The following is a 22,526-nucleotide window of genomic DNA, read 5'->3' as shown; positions in this document are numbered from 1 at the left end:
GCAAGCGTGTTTCAATGGCATTCTAGTGAATGAATTGTTAGGTTCTTCTCTGGATTGTTAGGTTCATCTCTGTTAAAGAACATTAAGTTTAACATGAATATACCATCTCATTCCCAATTGGCTTGGCCTTGGCCAGCAGTCGATCTGTCCTGGAGCCAGCTGACATCGGCTCTGCTGTACATGGAGGAAACTTCTGGCAGCTTCTCACTGAGGCCGCCCCTGTAGCCTCCTGCTACCAAAACCTGGCTATACAAACCCAGTATGCAGCTGCAATGGAAGGAGAAATTAAAGAGGAGCAGTGTCCGTAAGTTAATAGCTGATTCTTTGTGCTAATCTGTCAGCTGATTGCAAGAGTTTGTATAGGTGTCATTATAGCAATCATAGAAATCCTATGGGTTTGACTTACACTATGTAGTCTTGGATCAGGAGACCATTTTCATCTGATTGTTGTAATATATTTTTTAGTACACATGCCTATTTATCATTATTTTTTCCCAGTTTCCTATGGATTATTAGAAAATAAATAGTTCTGTTACACAAAAGACAAACACAAATACAATTTTTATTAAAATGTCAGTCCATAACATATGCAAATGTATGTATGGATTAATTGTACTTTAATCTCTCATGGACAGAATCAAACTTCAGTAAAGAATAAATAATCCCATGCTTAGATGCATGCAGTTGTACGGGCATTGATAGTTGTTGACATAATGACATGTTTCTATCTTATTCCAAAATACAAAATACAACAGTGTTGTTCAATTTAATGAAGTGCTAAAGAAGCTATATATCACTAAATGGATTGGATTGCTACACAGTAAAGGAAAAGAAAGCAAACCAAAGATTTATTTTCAAGAGTGTCACTGTGAAACTCTGCCAACTTAAGTATGAGCTCTTCAGGTTATAGCTTATTCAGTTACTGGTATACCTGTAAAGTGATCTCAGTTTGCAAATGACAGCTATTGAGAATGGCAGTGCAAGGTGTTTCGTTACATGAGCAGGGGTACAGCTGGTGTCTTTTCTGCTCTTGTCATCTTCCAGAAACTGTTATTTCTTTTATTTCTTTTAGCTTTTCCCAAACAAATGGGAAGATGGAGTTCTGGGAGGGATATCTACTTGCTTCAAGCATGCCCTTCCTTTGTCTTCTCAGTGAATAAGCCTCTTGACTGCACATCTCTCTCTGATACCTACTTCTGTTCTGGCTTCTGTACGAACTGCCAGTACTGTACAGCACTTCAGCCAGTCTGCCATTAATCTGCTGCCCTTCTTGCTACAGATGCTCCCTTTGGTCTGGTGTCCTTTTTCTGCCTTTGCTGTTTCTGGTCAAAGAATCCACCCTTTCCATCACCAAGTGGCTGTACAATTTCCTGTTTTCTGTTCCATGCTCCCAGGTTTGCCTTGTGAAACTCAATTCCATGGTATAAACTTGCAGCACGCTGTTGAAACACTTCTGCTGTCAATCCTACCTTCTCTTTTCATACCTCAGCATAGAAAAGCAGGTTTGGTGTTCATGGTTATCTGCCTGTATTACACCTCTGACCTGTTCTGGAAGGGCTTGGATTTGTATTGCCTTAATGAACTTGGAAATGAAAAGACAAAAGACTGTCATGGGTGTCTCAACCATGTCTACATTAAGATGTGAAAATACTTGTGCTACAACTGTTTATAGTAGTTTGTTTTTTGGCATCTAATTTTATAATTCCTCTATACAGCAGCTATCTATTTCTGAGGACCTTCACTGGGTTTTGAAGGCATACCTAAGCAATGCAGCTGAATTAAATTAATTTAAACAGCTGTGGAACATATATTTTTGTATTATTATATAGGGTTTGGTTTTTGTGGGAGTCTGGGGGACTTTTTAGCATAATTTGAAAAGTTCTATTTAGCACCCTGGAGAAAAACATTAAACAACTCTGAATATTGTTTTTCAGTGTGCAGTGACTTGGAATTCAGGGAAGTTGCAAACAGATTGAGAGACTGGTTTAAGGCACTTCACGAAAGTGGAATTCAGAATAAGAAGACTAGGATTGTTCAAAGGCCTGAAAGAAGCAGTAAGTGATTTCTGCTTGTCTTACTTGATGGTTTTTTTGATCCTTTTCTGTTGTTTTTCAGTTGCTAAGACCTACCCTATTCTTGTGTGCTTTAAATAGGCATGGGTACAAAACTGTAACTTTGGGCTTTTCTGAAGTTGGTTTCCTATTTATGGCTTAGTACTAATGCAAGATGTTCACTTTAGACTTTAAATATAATTTGGCAGGACAGCTACCATTCACAATGCTTTAATTTATGAATGCCATCAAATTAAAAGAAATAAAAGATCTTAAATTATGTGTGACTCATGTTTGCGAGTCGATGTCACTGTAGGTAGTGGTACAGAAAAACAGATGGAAAAGAAACTTGTAAGTAAAAAGGAATTTTTAAGGTTACATTTGAAATTGGAAAAGACTCAGGAGTGCTAATGAAGTGGAAACTGTAGGGGGCATAATTTGCTTTAACACCCTCAAATATTTAAATGGAGTTTTTTTGTTGTGGAAAGTAGTTATATTTTAAAATGTAATCATCAAAGGGCTTATTTAGCAGAGCAGTTGAAGTGTGCATTAATAGTTCCAGAAGTGAAGTCCTACTGTGAGGGGAGTCAAATTGGATTTCATAAGCCATAAAACCCTAGCTTTCATTAATATGAAGAGCAAACTATGAATTCTTCCAGAGTACAATAATTTCACGAATACAAGCCACGCAGGCTATAAGCTGCATCTCTGGGTGTTGGCAAATATTTCGTTTTTTGTCCATAAATAAGCTGCACCTGAGTATAAGCCGCTCTGTCGTTCGCAGCGAGGACCCGCATGCAACAAAGTTGCCAATTAGTAACAGAACCATGGCAGGGCAGGGTTTACTGGCTCAGCTCAGGCTGTGCAGGCTCGGCCCGCTCAGGGCTGCCAATGGGGCCAGGTGACCCAACACGGTGCTGCCACTCGGCGGGGCCGCTCGGGGCCGGCCGCCGCCTCTGGGCTCACTCGCCCTGGCCCGGCGCTGCCCTGTGGTGGCAGGCAGGGACGGAGCGCCCCCCACTCCCGCAGCGGCGGAGGCAGGTGGGGACATAGCCCCCCACCTCCTCCCCGAGCCGCGGCAATGGCAGCACGGGGACCCCGCCGCCTCCTCGAGCCCTGGCAATGGCGGTACGGGGCCCCCCCGTCTCTCCCCCGGGGTGCGGCAGAGGAGGGAAGGAGAGATCTCTCCCGCCTCTCTCCCTGCCCCCCGTGCTGCCTGCAGGGAGCCAGGCTCCACCCACAGCGCAACAGAGTAACAATTTGTAACAGTCACGAAATGCCGGCTTTTACTGGCAGGTGCTCGGCTCGGCACCCTGGTTGGCACTTCTGAGGTTGTAAATGTCAGAAAATTATTCACATATTAGCCGCTCCTGAGTATAAGCCGAATTTCCAGTGTAGGAGCAAAATTTTAGTCAAAATGGTGCGGCTTGTATTCGTGAAATTACTGTATGTTTCAAAGAACTTGGCCACAATTGACTTCTTACCTTCCTTGTTTTATTATTAGCCTTTTTAATATTTGAGATTTATTTTTTTAGCTTTTGTTTGTTTCAGTTGACAGCTTTACTTTTTCTTTTTTTATCAAGAAATTCATTAATTTCATTTAATTGGAAATGACATTTCATTGTGTGATTCTTTCATGCTAAGAAAATGAGAATAATTCTGTAGAACGGAGTGCATTAAAGATCGTTCTGTCTTATCTGGGAATACTTTTCTTAACATTGAGAAAATTTTTTTCTGAGGTAAGGTGGTAGTACAGTAATGCCGTTTTTTATTGATATTGAAAAAAAGACATTTCAACTCATATATTTCCAGTTTACATTCTGGTTGGTGCCCATGTGATATGCTTCTCATGCAGTAGTGAAAACAATAGAAATACAAAGTTTGCAGCTCTTAAGTAAGAATTTATTGTATGGTTTAAAAATATATGTACCTCATTATGTAGGTTACTGCATTGCTCAGTTGAATGCAAATTGAAATATCATGTAGGGTCCTGTTTCTTGTTGAATGCTAGCTAAAATTTGGGCATTGATAAAAGAAGCAACTGTAGAGTTATTAGGCATTACATCCTGCATAAATGACAAGTCAGTGTTTCAAGAAATTAGATTCCATATATTGCAAGAAAGTAAAGTTCATAATTAATACTTTGAATACAGTGAGATGTAGTGCAAACACAAAGTTCTTAAAAGTGAGATTTTTCCTTTGCTTTTTTTCCTTTTTTATGCACACAGGGGGTTTTGATAAGACCTACGATCTCCACTTGAAGGAGACATTTGTAGTGTGATGTCTATTTGCATATAATATAATCATAATTATTATGTCACTTGTTTGTTTGTAAATTTTTACTTTAAAATAGCAACCAAAGACTATATTTAGACTTAAGATCCAAGATTTTAAAATGTGAGGCTAAAATTGCAAAAATCTTGTGAATTTTTGGACTCAGATTTGGAAACCTTCAAAGTCACGAGTCTCCTTTGGCATTGTACAGAATCTGCACATATTTTAGGAGGTACAGTAAATTCACGAATACAAGCCGCACTGAGTATAAGCCACATCTCTGGGTGTTGGCAAATATTTCGCTTTTTGGCCATAAATAAGCCGCAACCGAGTATAAGCCGCTCTGTTGTTTGCAGCGAGGACCCGCGTGCAACAAAGTTGCCAATTAGTAACAGAACCGCGGCAGAGCAGGTTTTACTGGCTTGGCTCGGGCTGTGCAGGCTCGGCCCGCTCGGGGCTGCTGACGGGACCAGGTGGCCCAGCCCGGTGCTGCCGTTCGGTGGGGCCGCTGGGGGCCAGCCACCGCTGCCACTGGGCTCGGTCACCACGGCCCGGCGCTGCCCTGTGGTGGCAGGCAGGGACGGAGCATCCCTCGCTCCCGCGGCGGCGGCGGCAGGCGGGGACGGAGCCCCCCGCCTCCTCCCCGAGCCGCAGCAATGGCGGCGCGGGGACCCAGCCGCCTCCCCGGGCCGCGACAATGGCAGCACGGGGCCCCCCCATCTCTCCCCCGGGCTGCAGCAGAGGAGGGAAGGAGAGAGCTCTCCCTCCTCTCTCCCCACCCCCTGTGCTGCCTGCAGGGAGCCAGGCTCCACCCGCAGCGCAACAGAGTATCAATTTGTAACAATCGCGAAATGCCGGCTTTGCAGCTGCTCGACTCGGCACCCTGGTTGGCACTTCTGAGGTTGTAAATGTCAGAAAATTATTCACATATTAGCTGCTCCTGAGCATTAACCACATTTCCGGTTTGGGAGAAAAATCTTAGTCAAAACGGTGCAGCTTGTATTCGTGAAATTACTGTACATGAAATTTAGATTGCATGCTAATCTACTAATTTTTAAGTGATAGAATCAAGAGTTGATTTGGATGGCTAAGAACAGCCTTTGCAAGGCTCTTTCTCATCAACGGGTGGAAGATTACAATCTCTGTGGAAAATTCTGTTTCCTGTATATTATTGACGTTAAATTACTTGTCAACGTTGTGCTGTCATAAATGTTTGACTTAGGTTTTTATTGTGGTGCCAGAATTTGGAAAGTTTACTAAGTATTAATTTATTACTGGTTCTAAATTTGATCGAAGTTTGGTGATAGGCTCTGGGATGTTTATTTTCTTTTTATTAAAATAAAGCAAATAAAGTTTTACAAAATGGTTAGATGTGAGACATTCAGTTTATCTTATATTTTCTTCCTTTTCTTTTTACCAAAGAGGTATTCTACAGAAACCTACATTTTTTCACAACAATAACTGTTCAGTGGGTAATGTTTCAGAACTGTGGTCAGTTACTCAAATTGCATATAGCTAATTGCGGAAAAATACTGGGTTGAGACAGTAAACATCTTATTTGTGCAGTATTTACTCGATTTTATAAATAACCAATATTTACATATTTTTAATAATTTGACAGGCTACTGCATGCAGTCTATTTATAGACAGAAAGCAATTGAATGAGTGTTCGTACAGTAGTGAGGCTTTTTGTTTGTAGATTTGGGGATGCACAAATGTGTTGTGTGTGCTGTATGTTTTTCCTGTCACATAAATTTCTGTACTTCAAAATTTCTCATTTAAGACAGCAAAATACCTACTGCATTTTATGAGAATTGAACACATCTGTTGTTTAGAAGAAAATATTGTGTCACTATATCCCAGTAAACACATAAAGAAACATAAAATATGATAACCATTTAACATGATAATGTCCATTCTAATACCATTTAGAAATTCTTAAAACTGTTCTTGAAGAGCAAGGTTCTCAAGTAATGTCCCTCAGTGTCTGTTTCCAAAGTCGTAGGAGGTCCAAGACATCAGGCCTATTGATATCTAAGTATATAAGGTATCCATCCATATTGATATCTTAGTATACCAGGGCAGTCCATTCCCTTTCGTGGAGATGCCAGAAAGCTACAACTACAAATAAAACTTGCCAAGAACTTCTTATCATGTATAATGACTTTACACTGAGCACATGAGACTTGGTGGTCTGTGCGGAGTAACAGCTGCACCAAAAAGCCACCTGAATGCAACTTCCCCATTCAGAGTCCCATCTAACAGATCCCTGGAGTTGTTCATTACCCTTGGGGAGTTAAAAATCTGATTTGTCACCCTTTTCCCCTAGGCTTTCCTATATGCTTATCATAAAGTTCCTTCCTCACTGAAAAATCATTTGCAGTATCCTCTCTGGTTGGGTCTTTGTATTTTAGGTTTTTCTCGTAGCATTTAGGATGGGATATATTAAAAGATTTGGGCACAGTCCTTCCGACCAAGGCAGATGTGGTGCAAGTTTATAGTTTAAGCCTTACTGATGCTTTTTGGAATTGTTCCAGCTATTAAATAATCCACTTTGTTCCATAAAATCATTAATATACTTAAATAAACCAAACAATAGTGTTCTGCTAGATCGTCAATATGCTGTTAACAAGATAAAAATGTCAGGTGCTTACATTGCTGTGTTTCTACAAAAGAAAGGTAATTTTGTCTTACTGACACTTTTTTCAAAGCAGAATGTTATTAGTAATCTAGAGTAGGATATTTCAAAAAATAATAGGGTATTATTTTCAAAATCCCTTTTGGGTCCAGATGTGGTTAAATGTAATATATGTAAAAGTATCAATAATATAGATGCTGCATATACACTTAAATCCTCAGGCCATTTATGATCTAAATGGATGACATAAAGGGGAAAAGTATATATGATCCCCACACTACAATTATACCCTCATTATTTTTTACTTGTGGATCAGAATAGGTGGAGTTAAAAAATTAGGAGATGTTTTATATACCAGTTTAAAGTCTATTGGAATATTTGTTCTATGTCTATATTAATTTTGTGTGATAAAACACAAAATTAATGTATCATATGCAAAGCACAAAAAAATACCATAGTCCCACAAATATTTCTGCTAACAGGCAGTCTATTTCTGAAGAATACTTATGCATTTTATTGTGTTAGAAGATAAATGACCAGAGACCAAAGGTAATAAATAGAGAATCTTCTTATGGCTTGGAAATAGTATGATGATTTGGAGTCTAAAGCACAAATAACGTTGAAAATAACCTAAAAATGCAAGAAATATGAAAGAAAATTACTTATAAGTGGCTTGTCTGGAATTAGCATAGGAAAATATTACTGCACTGAAATAGGAACATATTATTACACTATATAAAATTGAGGGAGGAAAAGACTAATTTTGTAAAGAAAAGTAAATAAAATAAGCAACTTCTGATTTTTGCTTGAAGATTTTAATTTCATTCTGACTATCCTAAATTCCTTATTGATGAAGAGACAAGCTGATATTATGCAGTGATAAATTATATTTCCCTGATCTTCAATGCCAAAGCATATTTAAAAACCCTGAGGTACAGACAGAACTCTTGAGAACAAGAGGGTTTTCCTTACTCCTAGAGTAAGGAAAGAACTAGATCTGAAAATAATTGTACTTTTAAACAATATTTTTGAAGTCTTCAATACACTGATGGCTTGAGAATTTGTCTAATTCCTGAGATTATTTCAGAAAATGTTCCATGAAGCTGAACTGCAAAGTTGAACAGGCTGACAACCTGAACCATAGTTCTAGTTTGCTAGAAAGGAAAGGTTCTTCCAATGAATTTTTGCATGTGTCAGGTTAGCTTATGCAAAGGCATCCTCAATGAAAGAGTCTGGAAGAAGAAATCCAGCCTAGAATTAATTCTGCGCAGGAATTTTAATGAAGCCATCTCTACTTAAAATTAAGTCTCTAAATGAACCACATCACTGTTGTTGACTGAAATTGGTTTTGACTCGATCTTTTGTACAGAATTATTCTTATACACAATGAAATATGGGTCTTTATTATTTTATTTTAAAATTTCTTTCTTTATCCTCAGTTATCTGCTTTCCTCTAACAGTCACCCCTGTTAATAAAATGGTAAATCTGGTGTCCCAAAATAACAAATTTAATCTGATCTGTCAATCTATTAGGAAACTGATAGCTTCTAGGAATAGGATTTATGTTACTTCCCCTGCCAACCCCACCCCCACCCCCCAACTTCCATATAAAATAGTTTTACAAACTTCCTGGAAGAGACTTCAGAATGCAGATTTTCACAGGGACATTGCAGTTGTGCTTTATTTCTTTCTCTTGTACCTTTTGGTGTGACATGACACTCAGTTTTCCTGGGTTTACTAAAACACGTTTGGTACCTTCTGCATTTTCCCCAGGGCCAGGAGTTGGTCTTTGGTGATTCTTATGAGTTCCTTCCAACTTAGGATATTCTGTGATCCTGTGTCTTGCCCTAACCTGGGCTCTCTTATGTCTGTGTAATCATAGTGAACAGGAATGTACTACAGCCTCAGACAGGAGACAGAGAGTGTTATGTGTGCCTAAATCTGTCTCCCAGTTCTTCTGAAGCCAGATGAGGCTCACCAAGATCACCACTTTTGTGATCCAGTACAGAAGCATTCACCTCTGCTTAGTCCTCTTTATTTCAGTCTTTCCTGCTGTGCTCTCCCCTGACTGCATTAGGAAGGGAAACATTTTCCCAGCTTGTACACAGTAGGCCTCAGCTGAGATGCTGTTCACTGAAGGTTTTCTGCTAACCAGAATATTACAGAAATACATTTCAAAAGAAAACCTTCTTGCTATGCAGCTTGCACACTGAACAGGTAAAATCCATGATCTAGACGTCAGCTAGGAGTCTGGCAAACAGTGCATGTGTGTTGATTCACATGTGTGATTTGCCAGCATGTTTTATTTCTTCAGAGAGCACATTGGTATTGGAGAAAAATATGCGCTTCTTGGCATATTAGATAAAAAATACCTATATAATACAATATGTGAGCCCTGTGTATGTATGCTGTTTTGATTTCCACATGGTTTCAAAAGCTGTCTTCCTCAATGTCCACTTACGGGCCTAGTAAGCAGGCAAGTGATAGTTTTACTTTGGAAAGCAGATGAGAGTTTAAATTATCCACAGAGAAATAACCAGAAAGAGGAGTATTTCTGATGCCTCCTTTTGAGCAAATGTTTTGAATGCCCAGTATGTAAACCATGGAGGATGGTTATATTTCTTAATAATTTTTCCCTTAGGATTGTTTGGATACTTCATCTTTTTTAGGTAGTGTTCCGAAATAGCTGCATAAAAGTTCACTTCATTATAGTATATGGAAATAGATTTTGAGCAAGTGATTAAAATGAAAGAGAAAAACATCTTTCATAATTTAGTCATCTGAGCAGCAGTTTTTGCTCTTCTCAGCATAATGTCCTGTGCTTAATCATAAAGAATAAATTACTTTCATTCAGTTATAATAATTATTCCTTAGTTTCTGCTTATTGCTTTGTGTTACAACTGTGAAAAATGTGTAAAACCAGCATTCTAGTTGTCATTCCAAGTGATAATATATGTAGTATGTAATTTGGGCGATAATTTCCTAGGTCTAAGTCACTGGGTGATTTTTTGATTCTTTGTTCTGTATCACCTGACACCTTCATGTGTCAAACTATGTTAGCAGATATTAAAGTCTAGATATATACTTCAAGGCTTTTCTTTTACTCAAATATATCACCTTCAAGATGTATTATTTATCAATATTATTATAGAGGAAGCAAGTAATTGTTGAGAGAAATACTTCAGATAATTTTAAGTTTGGAAAGTTCAGTAAAATTTCTTTTAAAATGAACCAAGAATTTTACCACAATAATCTCTAAAAGAGTTGGTAATGTGTATATAGACTAGAAGTGATGATCTTTTTGTGGTATAGCAGTTCTGGAAGAGGTTAGTGCTCCATTTTATATCAAACAAAGCTGCTTCTATCTCTGTCAACACCTACCTGGTTTACTTCTGAAATACTTGAGCCATTTTTATTTTTTTTATTTATTTGAGTAAAACTAATATTTTACCCACATTTCAGACATTTCTATATTGCAGTGTCTGTTGGCTGTGAAAGACTTTGGCTTGATGAAACAAGACCAATGAAAACTAAGAAGAAATGTGATTTTTCTCTATTTGCAACATTAAAATTGTATATTCTAACCAAAAGGAAGAACAAAAAACTAGTAAAAACTGCAAATATACCTGTGCTGTAAATGAAAATGCAAGCTACTTCAGAGTTGAACTCTGAAAAAAGAAACATAAATTACTTTCAAGATAAAGCATGATTCGTTTTAGAAATTATTAAATCGAACAGTTATTTAGTAGAAAGTTAGACCCCATGATCCATAGTACTTTTTTCCTGCAGTAGCTGATGCTATTTAACAGATAGGTTATGACAGTTTTAATAAATGTAAGCTTTTCTTATTTGAAATGTTACTTTTTGAAGTAGTTTCATTATTCTGATGTACTAGAATAATAGGAAGAGGGTGTCATGAATATCAGACTTCATACTCTATATTTAAATATTCAGCTATGGTTATGTTGAACTTTGACAGGATTTACTGAAAATATTAGAACATAATAACATTTTCTAGTGCTATCCTGTTGGTATCAGTGATCTGTAATAAAATGATCTGCCTTTCAATTATATTGCTGACTCCAGTGCAATTTTTTTAAATTTCAAGCTTTGTCCCTAATTATGAAAAATGCAATAGAGAAGATAGTGGTGGGACATCACTTTTAAAAAAAATCTAAAGGCTACCTAGAAAGAAGTGTGAAAAAAATTTGAGGAACAGAGAATGAACTCCAGTCACAGGTTGATGCTAGTCAAGAAAATCAAGAAAAAAATATGGATTAAATCTTATACAGTTGTACAATATTGTTCCAACCTTAATTTAGTGGTGCATGCACCTTTGAAATGTTCAGTTCTCCTCCATGGTTCTTCAGATAAATTTATTTCTTTTTAGAGTATAATTTGAAACTAACTGAGGAGTTGGACTTGATGATCCTTGTGAGTCCCTTCCAACTCAGCTGATTCTGTAAAATAGGCAGGTGTTTGGGGGGGTTTCTGCTTTTCTTTAGTATAGTTTATTGAAAACATAAAACTGTCTTCTAGTATACTAAAACAGAAATTCTTTATGATGTGACCTTTGCCAGCATGAACCACAAATTCTAATTTAAAAATATCTTGTCTCAAATTTGAAAGTGATGCCTCTTTCAATAAACTGAAGCTGGAGTTTCCACATGCAGAGGTATCATCTTCAATTAATTTGGCCCTCAAGGTCTATCCTTAAATACACCTTGTAAGTGGTTCTTACCTTAAATTTCCTTCTAGTTAGCATCTTAATAATGAAAATAATAGTTGCTCTATTTCTGCCCTGTCTGTTAGACTTCGGAGCTGGCCAGCGTGCTAAATTCAGAAAAAAAATGTGAGTACAAGAATAATTTCTCCTGTCATGCAGGTACACAAAAGGCAGGATAGGTAGCAGTGTGTTTCATGTTCACCTCTTTTGGTATCCAAGGTCATGAAGAGAATCTCTAGCTAAAAGCAGAATTAAGAGAGCAATTGTTAAGAGGCCTTCAGGAACAGAGCCTTACAGGTAAATAATGTTGCACTGAACATTAATCCTTAGAAAAAAATGTTTTAAGATGAAGGAACTTTCTAGATTTTTTCTTAATCAGAAACACCTGCTGAATAATTCTGATACCTTTTACAGATGAAGTTGCATAAGATATTTACTCTCTATCCTTATTTATTCAGTTGGGTCCTGTACCTCACTGCTCTTCATAATCCACAGAAAATAAATTTTGACCTGATGTTTTATCAGGGGCTGAAGAGGAAAAGAAAGAGATATTTGGCTCAATGCTCGGGTATGTCTTTAAATTGTAATAAACACATGAAAACTTCATAAATATGAAATGGTTGGCTTATTCTTTTTCTTTATTTTGTCTTCTTTCTATCAAAAAAAAAAAATAATTACTGCAATAGACCATCAGCGAACTAGAAAAAATGACATCATTAGCTATGACCCTGGTGGAAAGTCATTGTTTATTTTAGAATTTTTGGAGAAAGGGATTTTATGTGTTGGTCTGACTTGTACAGGGAGTTTTGATGCTATCAGCTTTCTTGTCCTTTCTGAAATGGTCATTATACCACAGAGTAGGCATTTGTATATATAGATATGTATCTAAAAGGACATCTAATGACTTCTAAATACAATTACTGAATTAATCCTGTTTAGCAGTATAGAAGCACTTTTCAGATTTCTTTGCTGTTGTCAGAACAACAGCAAAAGCAGGCAGCCCTGATTTTTAACAGTCATAGAAATTGGGAATTCCTGCGTGCTCTCATATCAGCTTTTCTGTAACCATATCTACCAATCTCATTTGTTCAGTGCTCAGTTATAACTTAAAATTTTTTAGAAGAATGATGTATAGGAGCACTAAATCTTGTTCTGTATTACTGTATACTCAACTGCCTGGCCACATCAGCCTGTGGCATGACCCACAGCACATGAACCAGAAGAAGAAGGTTTGTATCATCTACAGCTCACAACTTCAACAGACAAGAGGCTGCTGGTTTCTGCATTTCCCTCTCATATACATAGGCAAGTCTGCATGTACTTTAAAGTTCATACTGGAAACATAAATAGGAGGTGTGAGGTCTTGGTACAGGAATAATTAACTCAGCCTGTTCCATTTGTTAATTTTTTCAAGCACTGATTTAGGAAGATGCAAGCCATATAGGTAAGTACAGTCATCTTTCACATGGCCTCCTCCAAAATAGAAAGTACACCAGTAAAGATAAAATACAGTTTTCAAACCATTGCTGAGACTATCATGTTCCTTTTTCATAGATTTAAATGTAGGTTACCAGAAGATAAAAAACAAAAAAAAAACCACCCAAGGACGGACTCCTACAAGTTCCCTGGAAGTTGTTCTCTCCTTAGTTCTGTAAATTTTGCAAACTACTTAAGTTTCGTTCTCCTGATTTATAGTATCACTTCAATTCCTCATCACTATTACTTTCCACGAAATCATTATATATCATTTATTACTATGCATAATATATGTGCTATATGTATAACATGAAATTTGACACGAAAACTCTTACTTCTAAATGTTTTTAGGCTGTCTGTAGGATTTATTTTTTAGCAGGTTAATTTAGTGACTTTTAAAGTGAATCTGACATACAATTTCTATGTGCATTTCAATAGCATACATTGTTTATTTATATGCTACCAGAGCTGTTTCCATGATGCAACATTCTTTTGTGGTGGCTGGGATCAGCAGCTGCTCCAGCTTTCCTCCTATATAATTTATGTTATTTTTGGTTTTCCTCTTAGGATTTGATACCAGCATTTTGCCAATTTGCAAAGACTCCCTTGGCTGGATGTTTAATAGGCTCGATACAAACTATGACCTGTTGTTGGACCAGTCAGAACTTGGAAGCATTTACCTTGACAAGAACGAGCCGTGCACGAGGGCATTCTTCAATTCTTGTGACACATACAAAGACAGTTTGATATCTAACAATGAGTGGTGCTACTGCTTCCAAAGACAGCAAGGTAAAAGCTGAGATCAACCTGCATATGTATATGACTGACCTTTTTTGTTGGGCTTTATAGTTATTTTTTTAACATATTAAGAAGATAACAGTGAACTACAAGCTCTTAAATGCTGTGCAATGAATTTGTGTTAAGGTTTGTGACATATGGTGAATACCTAAAATGAAATAAAAAAACACCAAACAAAAAAAAAAAAAGCCAAACAATTCAAGCTAAATGGAAAAACTTGTTAGAAATTCAAGGATTGTAAGTAAAGTGCAACGCTGCCAGTAATGCTTTTACAGCTATTTAGTTCCTCATGACAGAATTTAGTACGCAGAGGAAAAGAGATAAAAATAAAGAACAAAATTACTTAAATTATTTCTTTCCCAATCTACTTTGCCTACATTATAAAATAAACTTTTTAATTACTAATTTAGGGTCTCTAAATGTTCCTAATAAAATAACTGAATGAACATTATGGATAAAGTCCTTTCCAGTCATTTAGACCTAAAACCAGTTGGTTTTTATTGAATTTCTTGAATCTAGTTGAATCTCTTGTTAATGTTCTGATGTGATTTTGGTTAGACAAATAAATACAACCTATAAGCATTGTTTTCCTAAGTAATACATAGCAATTTTAGGCACAGGTGAGACATCACATATATGATATAATCAAGCTAGTTGTAATGTATCAAGGAATTCACTCATTGAATATTGTCTGAAATTGGTCGGAATAACCCATGCATTTTTCCTACTAATATGAGAGAGTTTTTCTAAAGTATAAACAGCAATTAGGGTTCAAATTTCTACTGCCTATAGAGTAGCTAAAACTGATTTGGTGAAAAGTTTGCTAAGCTAATTCAGCCTTTTGGAAAGTTTTATTATCAGTATTTAAATCTCACTTGTACCCTTAAAACTCTCATGATAAATTCCCATTAGCATTCAACATTTATGATTTCATTCTGATTTCTGTGGAAATAAAGGTTTCCATCATGCCACATCTGCCAGTTGTAAATCTAAGTAAAAATAAAGCTGTATTTCTGTACAGAAATACTAAATAGCAGATATCTTTTCTTTGGTAAATTTCTTGTTTAAAAGTTAGCATTTAAAATTTCAAAATTCCTTGTATGTTTTATAGTAGAAGAATAACTTTTGCATGATTTTTATAAGCATGTAAGTACTGCTACCAAGACTAGGAAATTAAAAATAAACCATCCCAGAAGTAATGTAGTTCTTAAAGAACATATAATAATTTCAGCTTAATATATAAATACCCTTAGTCTTTGGAGGGCAGTATAATTATTTTCTATTGCCAGAGGAAGTAGAACAAATTACATGTGGCCTATTATGGTCGGAATTTGGTTCACCAATTTCATATAATATATGCATGGTATAACTGGGGCATTAAGGAAACCCTTCCACAGATCAGTTTCAAAAAATTTTGCATTTTCTTATCTATAAACACATTTTGTGCATAGTATTTGCTCATTGGACTGTTAGAACCTCAGGATGAGGTATTGTAAATACTGATCTAAACACTACAGAAATTTACTAATGGTACCCCAACAGATCCATCTTTCAGTGACACTAGTTCTTCACATTGCAGAACCCAACATTATTAAGCTTTCTTCCCCTTTTTACCAATTTCCTCATTGTCTTGATATTGGTGTTGAGATAAGGTGGTGATTTCAAACAGATAGTCTTTGATACCACAGTATGTTTGAGTATATAGTAAAAACAATGTCTCCTCGACATTGTCGATGACGTGAAATCTCAGGTTCAGCAACCCTTGCAGATTAAACATGCACTTCATCCTTCAAAATTAACGTCATCAAAATCTGTATACTCTGGTTTTTGGTGTAAGGAGTAAAAAAATCTTATAGTCTTCTTTTGCCATGTCTTATTATTAGCTGTTGCACAACTGTTTGGGCCCTATTTCCCTAGTGTATTAGTGACCAATTGAATTCTCTGTTTGTCTCATATTGTTATGCTGAACCGTAGAATATGTTTATGTCTGGTTATGTTTTACTTGATGGAATGACCTAATAAGACCTTTAACTAAGCCCTTAATAGCTGAAAGATGGAAAAGCTGAGAAATTCAGCAACTTCTTTCTGATGTTTATTAAAATAAGTTGGTATTAAGAGAATGCTTCAAGCCATGTAGAGCAGTTCTCTCTATTCATTGAGCTTAGTAGTGCTTGCTGGGCAGATCAGTGATTTTAGAGTACTGTTGTTGATTAATGTTGTTCTAAAGGGAATACAAACTCTAGTCAACCATACTGGGTTAGCAATTTCATTGTGCTTTTTAAAAGTACACAGTAAGTATTTGCTTGAGTCTTTATCTGAGAAGCCCTCATGGTCTTTGATCTTAGTTTTACTGTACAAGACTGTCAGGATTAGATAAGTACTTGAAACTCTTCTTCATTCTTTCTTGCTGTTTGATTACAATACACTAGACCTGTTACTGCACATTGCTAACAACTTCTAGGCAATATAGGCAACTTTTTTATGAATCCTGAAGTCAAATCTTTCTTGTGGAGAAGATCATTCTGTAGTACTTGTCCCACCTTGACTAATGGTTAAACACATAGGTACAGTCCAGTAATGCTTATTGCATTTTTTCTTACTCTTACTCTGCTTTAAATGTAGTTTAGAATTTCTGAGGTATAACAAAGGCATTTAAATGGATTTCTGCAATATGTCAAAAAATCTGCACCATGCCAGTGCTCTTTGCAAGTCTTTTTGTACACTTTGGTCACTAGGGCCCTCTAGTTTCAAAAATCCATGCAAAGTGTTTCAGCACCCTTTTTCAGAAATTACTTTCTTAGTTTCTTAGTTTCAATGCTAATGTGGCACTCTAGTGCTTACTGAAATGCTGAGGCCTTGGCAATGTTGGCCTTTTTATAGGCTGAATTTTTTTTCTGCCGGTAATTGATTACTGCAGTCTTGTTTTGTTTCATCTCTGATTCAGAGTAGGAGAGTAGCCAATTTTGCTGAGAGTATTATTTCTTAGCAGAAAAGTATTTCTTTACTACAGGCCTCTGCATGGATCTATTAGTCCAGCACTTCTCTCAATGTGTTTTCTTAGAGGCTCTTCTGTCTGTTATGCCTGGAAGACATCTTCATGACTTTAAAAACTGTCCCTCTTACAGAAGAATGATAATTATCATGATTTGTATTTGCCAGTCTTAAGATTTCAGGGACTGAAAATATATTTAGAGATAGTTACAAAGAAAGATGTAACATGCTTTTATCAAGATAAATGATGATAATAAATGAGATCCCCTGGCAGACTTCTTGAAGTGTAGTATTGATGCTTGAGATCCCTGAAGTACAAACCTTGGATGTCCAACAATTATAATGCTTGATCCCAAGTACAGGAAAGACATCTCTGGAGCCTTATCCGCAGTGAGCCATATTCTAGAACTTAGGGGCTCATGACTTAGGGGAACATGACTTCTAAAAAGGACAAAAGGAAGGAAATTAAGAGAGCCATCCTTTTTTTGGCTAATACATGAGACAAACTCCTCAGTTGCACTGATTTTTATAGACCAGTAAAGTAGGATGTGATAGAGTTACTATTTTAGTCTAGCATTCCTCCACCTCCAGACTAGTGACTAGATGCTCACTTGGAGATGAGTTAACTGGGAGTGGTGTTCTGCACAAATCCATGGTGGTGTACAGATTCATAATTCTGAAGCTGTAGAAGGTGTGGTAATTCTTTTGTTTCAGATGTGTGTGTTTGATAAGATCAGTAGTTCGAGTGACCTTATAACACAGCAAACTGTGAAAACATAGGCATGTGTTTTTTATCCTAGATGCTGTGTAACCTGTTTAACATTTTTTATGTCGTTTTAGACCCACCTTGCCAGACAGAACTCAGCAACATTGAGAAGCAGCAAGGAGGAAAGAAGCTCCTAGGTGAGCCATAGATCATTCTTTTGAAGGTTTTATTACTTACATGAATAACCCTAGTTAAACAGCAACACAAAATCGATATTAATCCAATGAAAATAGACCACAGTAAATCTCAGCAACAAAATTTATGAAATTTTTGAAAGCTATTAAACTTGGTTTTATTACGTTACCTACCAAAAGCTCTCACATCTGTTTTATTACCCTGATAGAATGTACATTTTTACAGTTACAGAGGGGACAGCATAAGGTACTCCTAAAGTAGTATTTCTGCTGATCCTTTAACTGTAATATTCTGCAAGTAATTGAAATCTTTGTTGTGAATCAGTTTATACTGCATCACTATTTCTGAAGCATAAAGTCTTCATTTACCACTAGCCACTGTGTAAAAGCTGCAATAAAAGGCTTGGCCTGAAGCAGGCAAAACTGTATTTCTCATAAGTATGAACTATACACTTCAAATTTCATAGGAATATTTTGTTCTTTGTAGTCTCCAGTTGGTGATTCAGTGGATTATTGAGCTGTAGACAAATCACTGCCTCACAAAATATGCCCCTCTTGTACATATAAATGCAAGTTTAGTAATAATTTTTATAATTTTTTATGGTGTGTTCTGCATTTGTCTTCTGTGGTGGAATAATTAAATATTAGTCTGTAAATAAGTGGTTTGTACAATGCATATTAAACACAACTCCTTGTAGCAGATAGTTTGTTAGTCAGGAAGTCTGGCCTTTACTATTCAGACTTATTTGTACTCTACAGGTTATAGAGCTTCCCATTCAGAAGTGGGTCCTACATTTGAGTCTTTTTCACCAGAATACTGTGAAAATCTGGACTGAGATATTCAGGGAGTAAGAAATACATATCACAGGATCAAGAAAAAATTTAAAGGAAGATTACCCACCTTATTTCTTGAAATCAGTCCAAGATTGATATGTGTTATTTTCCCTCCCACATTTGATACTTTCAGTCACTTTGAATCAACAGAATTTAGTACTACAAAAGCAGCCAGTGTAGAGTCTGAAATGATGGAATAGGAAAAGATAGTTGCTTTCTTCTATAATTGTGACGTTGGCCAAGACAAGGACTTCAGTATACTTATATAACATATATATCTATATCTATCTATCTATCCATCTGTCTTGCAGGGCAGTACATCCCCTTCTGTGATGAGGATGGGTATTACAAACCAAGTCAGTGCCATGGAGGCCTAGGGCAATGCTGGTGTGTGGACAGATATGGCAATGAGGTGTCAGGATCCAGAACAAATGGCGCAGCAGAATGTGGTAAGTTAAGAACCTTCTGTGGTGTTTGGTTTGGAGGTGTTATTCCCTTTGATTACCAATCACGTTAAACTTCTTCAGTAAGAAGTGTGGGACTAAACTACATGGATTTTGATACAAAACCCAACAAATGATAGTTTATTATTGTTATTTCTTCATTATTTTTTGGAACTCCTGTCACTGTGTCCACTGTTAGTAGATCCCTTACATGGGCTTAGTATAGTGTATATAAACCCAGGAAAAATTAATTTTCTAGAGCAGCATTAGATAAGTCCCAGAATGTTTAATGAAATTCCTTTGGGTCATCAGCATGCAAGTGAATTCGGTTTGACATGTTTTTCACTTTATATTTGAGGAAATTGCCAAAAGTTTTTAGCACACTAAATCTTCCCTTATTTTTCCCTTCCCTACAGCACTGTGCAGCTTCTTCCAAGAATTCCCATGTCACCTTTATTTGATGTCCCAGATATAAAAGATGAAAAAAAGTATTTTTACTCTTAAAAAAAAAAAGTCATTTATAACTCCTTTTCACTTCTTCTCCAACAAAAGAACATAGCCTGAAGCAGGGAGTAAATTGCACACAGTATTTGAGGTACAAGCTCAGGCCTATTGTCCATCTGATCCAGGATCATTTGTAGATAAATGAACAGTTTGATATAGTTCAAGACAGTATGTAAGAAGTGAAAATAGTCAGAGTATATTGTCAGTAGTCCTTACTGTCATCCATAATGTAATTAAATTTTTTTCACTTGTTCCTGGCACTCATTATAGTTCTACAAATCCATAAAATTTGTCTCCTTTTGTTAATATTGAGAAATTAATTCAATATTGAGGTGGACTTTTTACAACAAAAGAATCTTCATATTATTTATATTTTTATGTAATACTCTGTAGTTGTCCTGAAAGTAAATATTCTGATGTGCCTTTCATATGATTATGTAAAATATACTATAAATAAGTTGCTGTATCCTGTGAGTCTTTTCTATAACTGTCATACCTTTTTAGCTATTGATTTAGAGACTTCAGGTGATTTTGCCTCTGGTGATTTCCATGAATGGACAGATGATGAAGATGATGAAGATGAAATAATGAATGATGAAGATGAAATTGAAGATGATGATGAAGATGAAGGGGATGATGACGATGATGATGATGATGATCATGATGGATATATCTGATAATATTTAGAGGTCCATATGTTGTACCTTTCTAAATTTCACAAGATGATGTTTCATAAAATCCCTTTGCTCTCTGAGATCAAAAGGGTTCTAACAAATATGTATATTTTGTATGATTATTTCAAACATTGCAGCTGGAGTCATAGACTTCTTTTTGTTTAAATAAGAATAATTATATCATGTGCTTTTGAGTTTTTATATGCCATTGTGCTGAAGAAAACACATTGGAATTCTAGCCTGAAGAAAAAAATGTTATGTGCTACCAAAAATATATATATTTGCAAAACACACTAGAAAGCCAGACACTATCTTCAAAATTCTGCTGAAAAGATATTTGCCCTTACTTAGAACTATGCATGTCCTCTTCAAAATACATACTGTGACTTAACTTCAGTTCTGTCAGTGTTTTAGACCCTGCAATTGTCCATTTAATGAATCAGAAATGTATTAAAGTAGAAGAATATTGATGCACAAGTAGCATCTCAACCAGCCTTTAATTAACCAAAGGTATGGAGAAAAATCAGGAGGAAAAACTAGCAAAGTCCTCCTTTGGGTTTGCATTTGTAATTATGTTTTTATTTGGAAATGACTAGGTTATTGAAAGAATTTTTCAAAAACAATAGCATGGACAAGCCAGTTCTGTAATTCTAAAATGTTCTTGTCCCTCCTTTCTTTTTGATTTAATGTCAAGGTCATATAAGCTTTATCATTATTTACTTAAACATTGCTTCATTTGTGGATTCTCTGTATTTCTCTCTAATCAGACTAGCATAAAATATTTACATTGAGAAAAATATTTGCTTAAAATTGTATTACCTTTATACATGACTGTATTTCAAAGTATTGCCACTTGCCCCGAGGTAGTTTTTAATAAATGTATAATGATGCTTTTTATTTTCCTATTTCAGGAAATAGTTTTGCTCTTTATCTTAATTCATGTTATTTTCTGTTACTAGTGCAGAAACTTTTAGAACGTATTGTAAAGGTGCCTTGCAAAATAGAACTAGAGAGGTTTTAGCATGCATACCAGTATAGGATGTTAGGCAATAGCTAAGCACACCCAGTTACCAAATTAATACCAGTATAGGTACTGCTGCTGGAATGAAGAAAATGGATTATTTTAATTTTTTCTTATTATTATGAAATTATCATTTGGTCCAGATTATACTTGTGTAGAGTAGCACTTAAGATTTGACTGTAGAAAAAATTACTTTAATCACTGTATTTATGTTAGCATGTTAATTTTGGGACTCATTCATATCCTATCTGTTTCTTTCAGCCCACAATAGAATTGACATGACCTGTATAATGTATTGCTACAGGTTGTATAATTTAAAAATGAATCACTGATTTCCCATCATTAATAAAAATTATATTCTTATTTGAATTAATTTCTACATAGTAAATACTAAATCTAATGTTTATCTTATGTAATATTTAAAAGTATAAAGCATTTTCTTTTTTACTGTTTCTGTATAGTTTGCAAAATAAAAATTCTTGTAACCAACCTTTGGCTAGTATAGCCCATCATTTTGACTTTTTACATAGTCTGAAATCTAGAGTCAGGAAGAATTAATGTTTCAGATGCATTTTACCTATTAAAATATGTATTTATTTGAATTAAATAATTAATGGTTTATATCCATTAAAAATATTTGAATAGGGCAAAACACATACAGCACTTCTGTTTTTCTGTAATTTCCCTGATTTTTCTATAGCTTTGTTGTGTATTTTTATGACATTGTCTTCATTACATAGTAAAGAAAGAGAGAGAGAGAGACTTCAAGCTCTGTCATAATTTGTGGGGCATAGTTGTGTTATTTTCCTAAATAAAGATAGTTAAGAGTTTACCATTCTGATAGTGGGATTTTGTCAGAGAACAGTTTCTTATGACTGAAATTCACTGATATATAAACTGATTTTAAATAAAGAAGCTAAAGAAAAAGTGTTGTCATTATTGGCTAATACAGTAAGTACTGTTGTGGGGAATTTTTTGTATGTGACAAACTAAAAATGCATTTCATTAAAACTTGTGATATTAGGAGAATTAAAGAGAATTCATAATGTGTTTTGTCTAAAGGGATTACAATATGAAGACCTTTCTGCAAACAACTGTCATGCAGAAGAGCCTGAAAGAAGTTTATATTCTTTATTCCCTGAAAATTCCCCAATGAGCTGATAGAGGAGAATAGTAGATGCATTTTAGTCCCTGAG

At 35.8% G+C, this 22,526-nt stretch overlaps 1 protein-coding gene across 4 annotated transcripts in view; it reads left to right on the top strand.

Annotated features, from left to right (window-relative positions):
• SPOCK3 (SPARC (osteonectin), cwcv and kazal like domains proteoglycan 3) overlaps positions 1–22,162 on the top strand; it is a 188,933-nt gene extending 166,771 nt beyond the window's left edge. For 3 of the 4 annotated variants that reach the window (XM_033059613.1, XM_033059612.1, XM_033059615.1), the window contains 5 exons: positions 1,935–2,054; positions 13,733–13,954; positions 17,795–17,857; positions 19,000–19,137; positions 20,140–22,162. In XM_033059613.1, the coding sequence (XP_032915504.1) occupies positions 1,935–2,054; positions 13,733–13,954; positions 17,795–17,857; positions 19,000–19,137; positions 20,140–20,312 (716 nt within the window). In that variant the 3' untranslated portion in view covers positions 20,313–22,162. Of the gene's footprint in view, positions 1–1,934; positions 2,055–13,732; positions 13,955–17,794; positions 17,858–18,999; positions 19,138–19,547 lie in introns of all 4 variants that reach the window. The other variant, XM_033059614.2, reaches the window with a different exon arrangement.
• Positions 22,163–22,526: the final 364 nt, after the last annotated feature.

This window comes from Catharus ustulatus, chromosome 5, assembly GCF_009819885.2.
Source record: "Catharus ustulatus isolate bCatUst1 chromosome 5, bCatUst1.pri.v2, whole genome shotgun sequence".
NCBI classification, from domain to species: Eukaryota; Metazoa; Chordata; class Aves; order Passeriformes; family Turdidae; genus Catharus; species Catharus ustulatus.
Note: the sequence above shows the minus strand (reverse complement) of the source record. Positions and strands in the feature narration are given on the sequence as shown.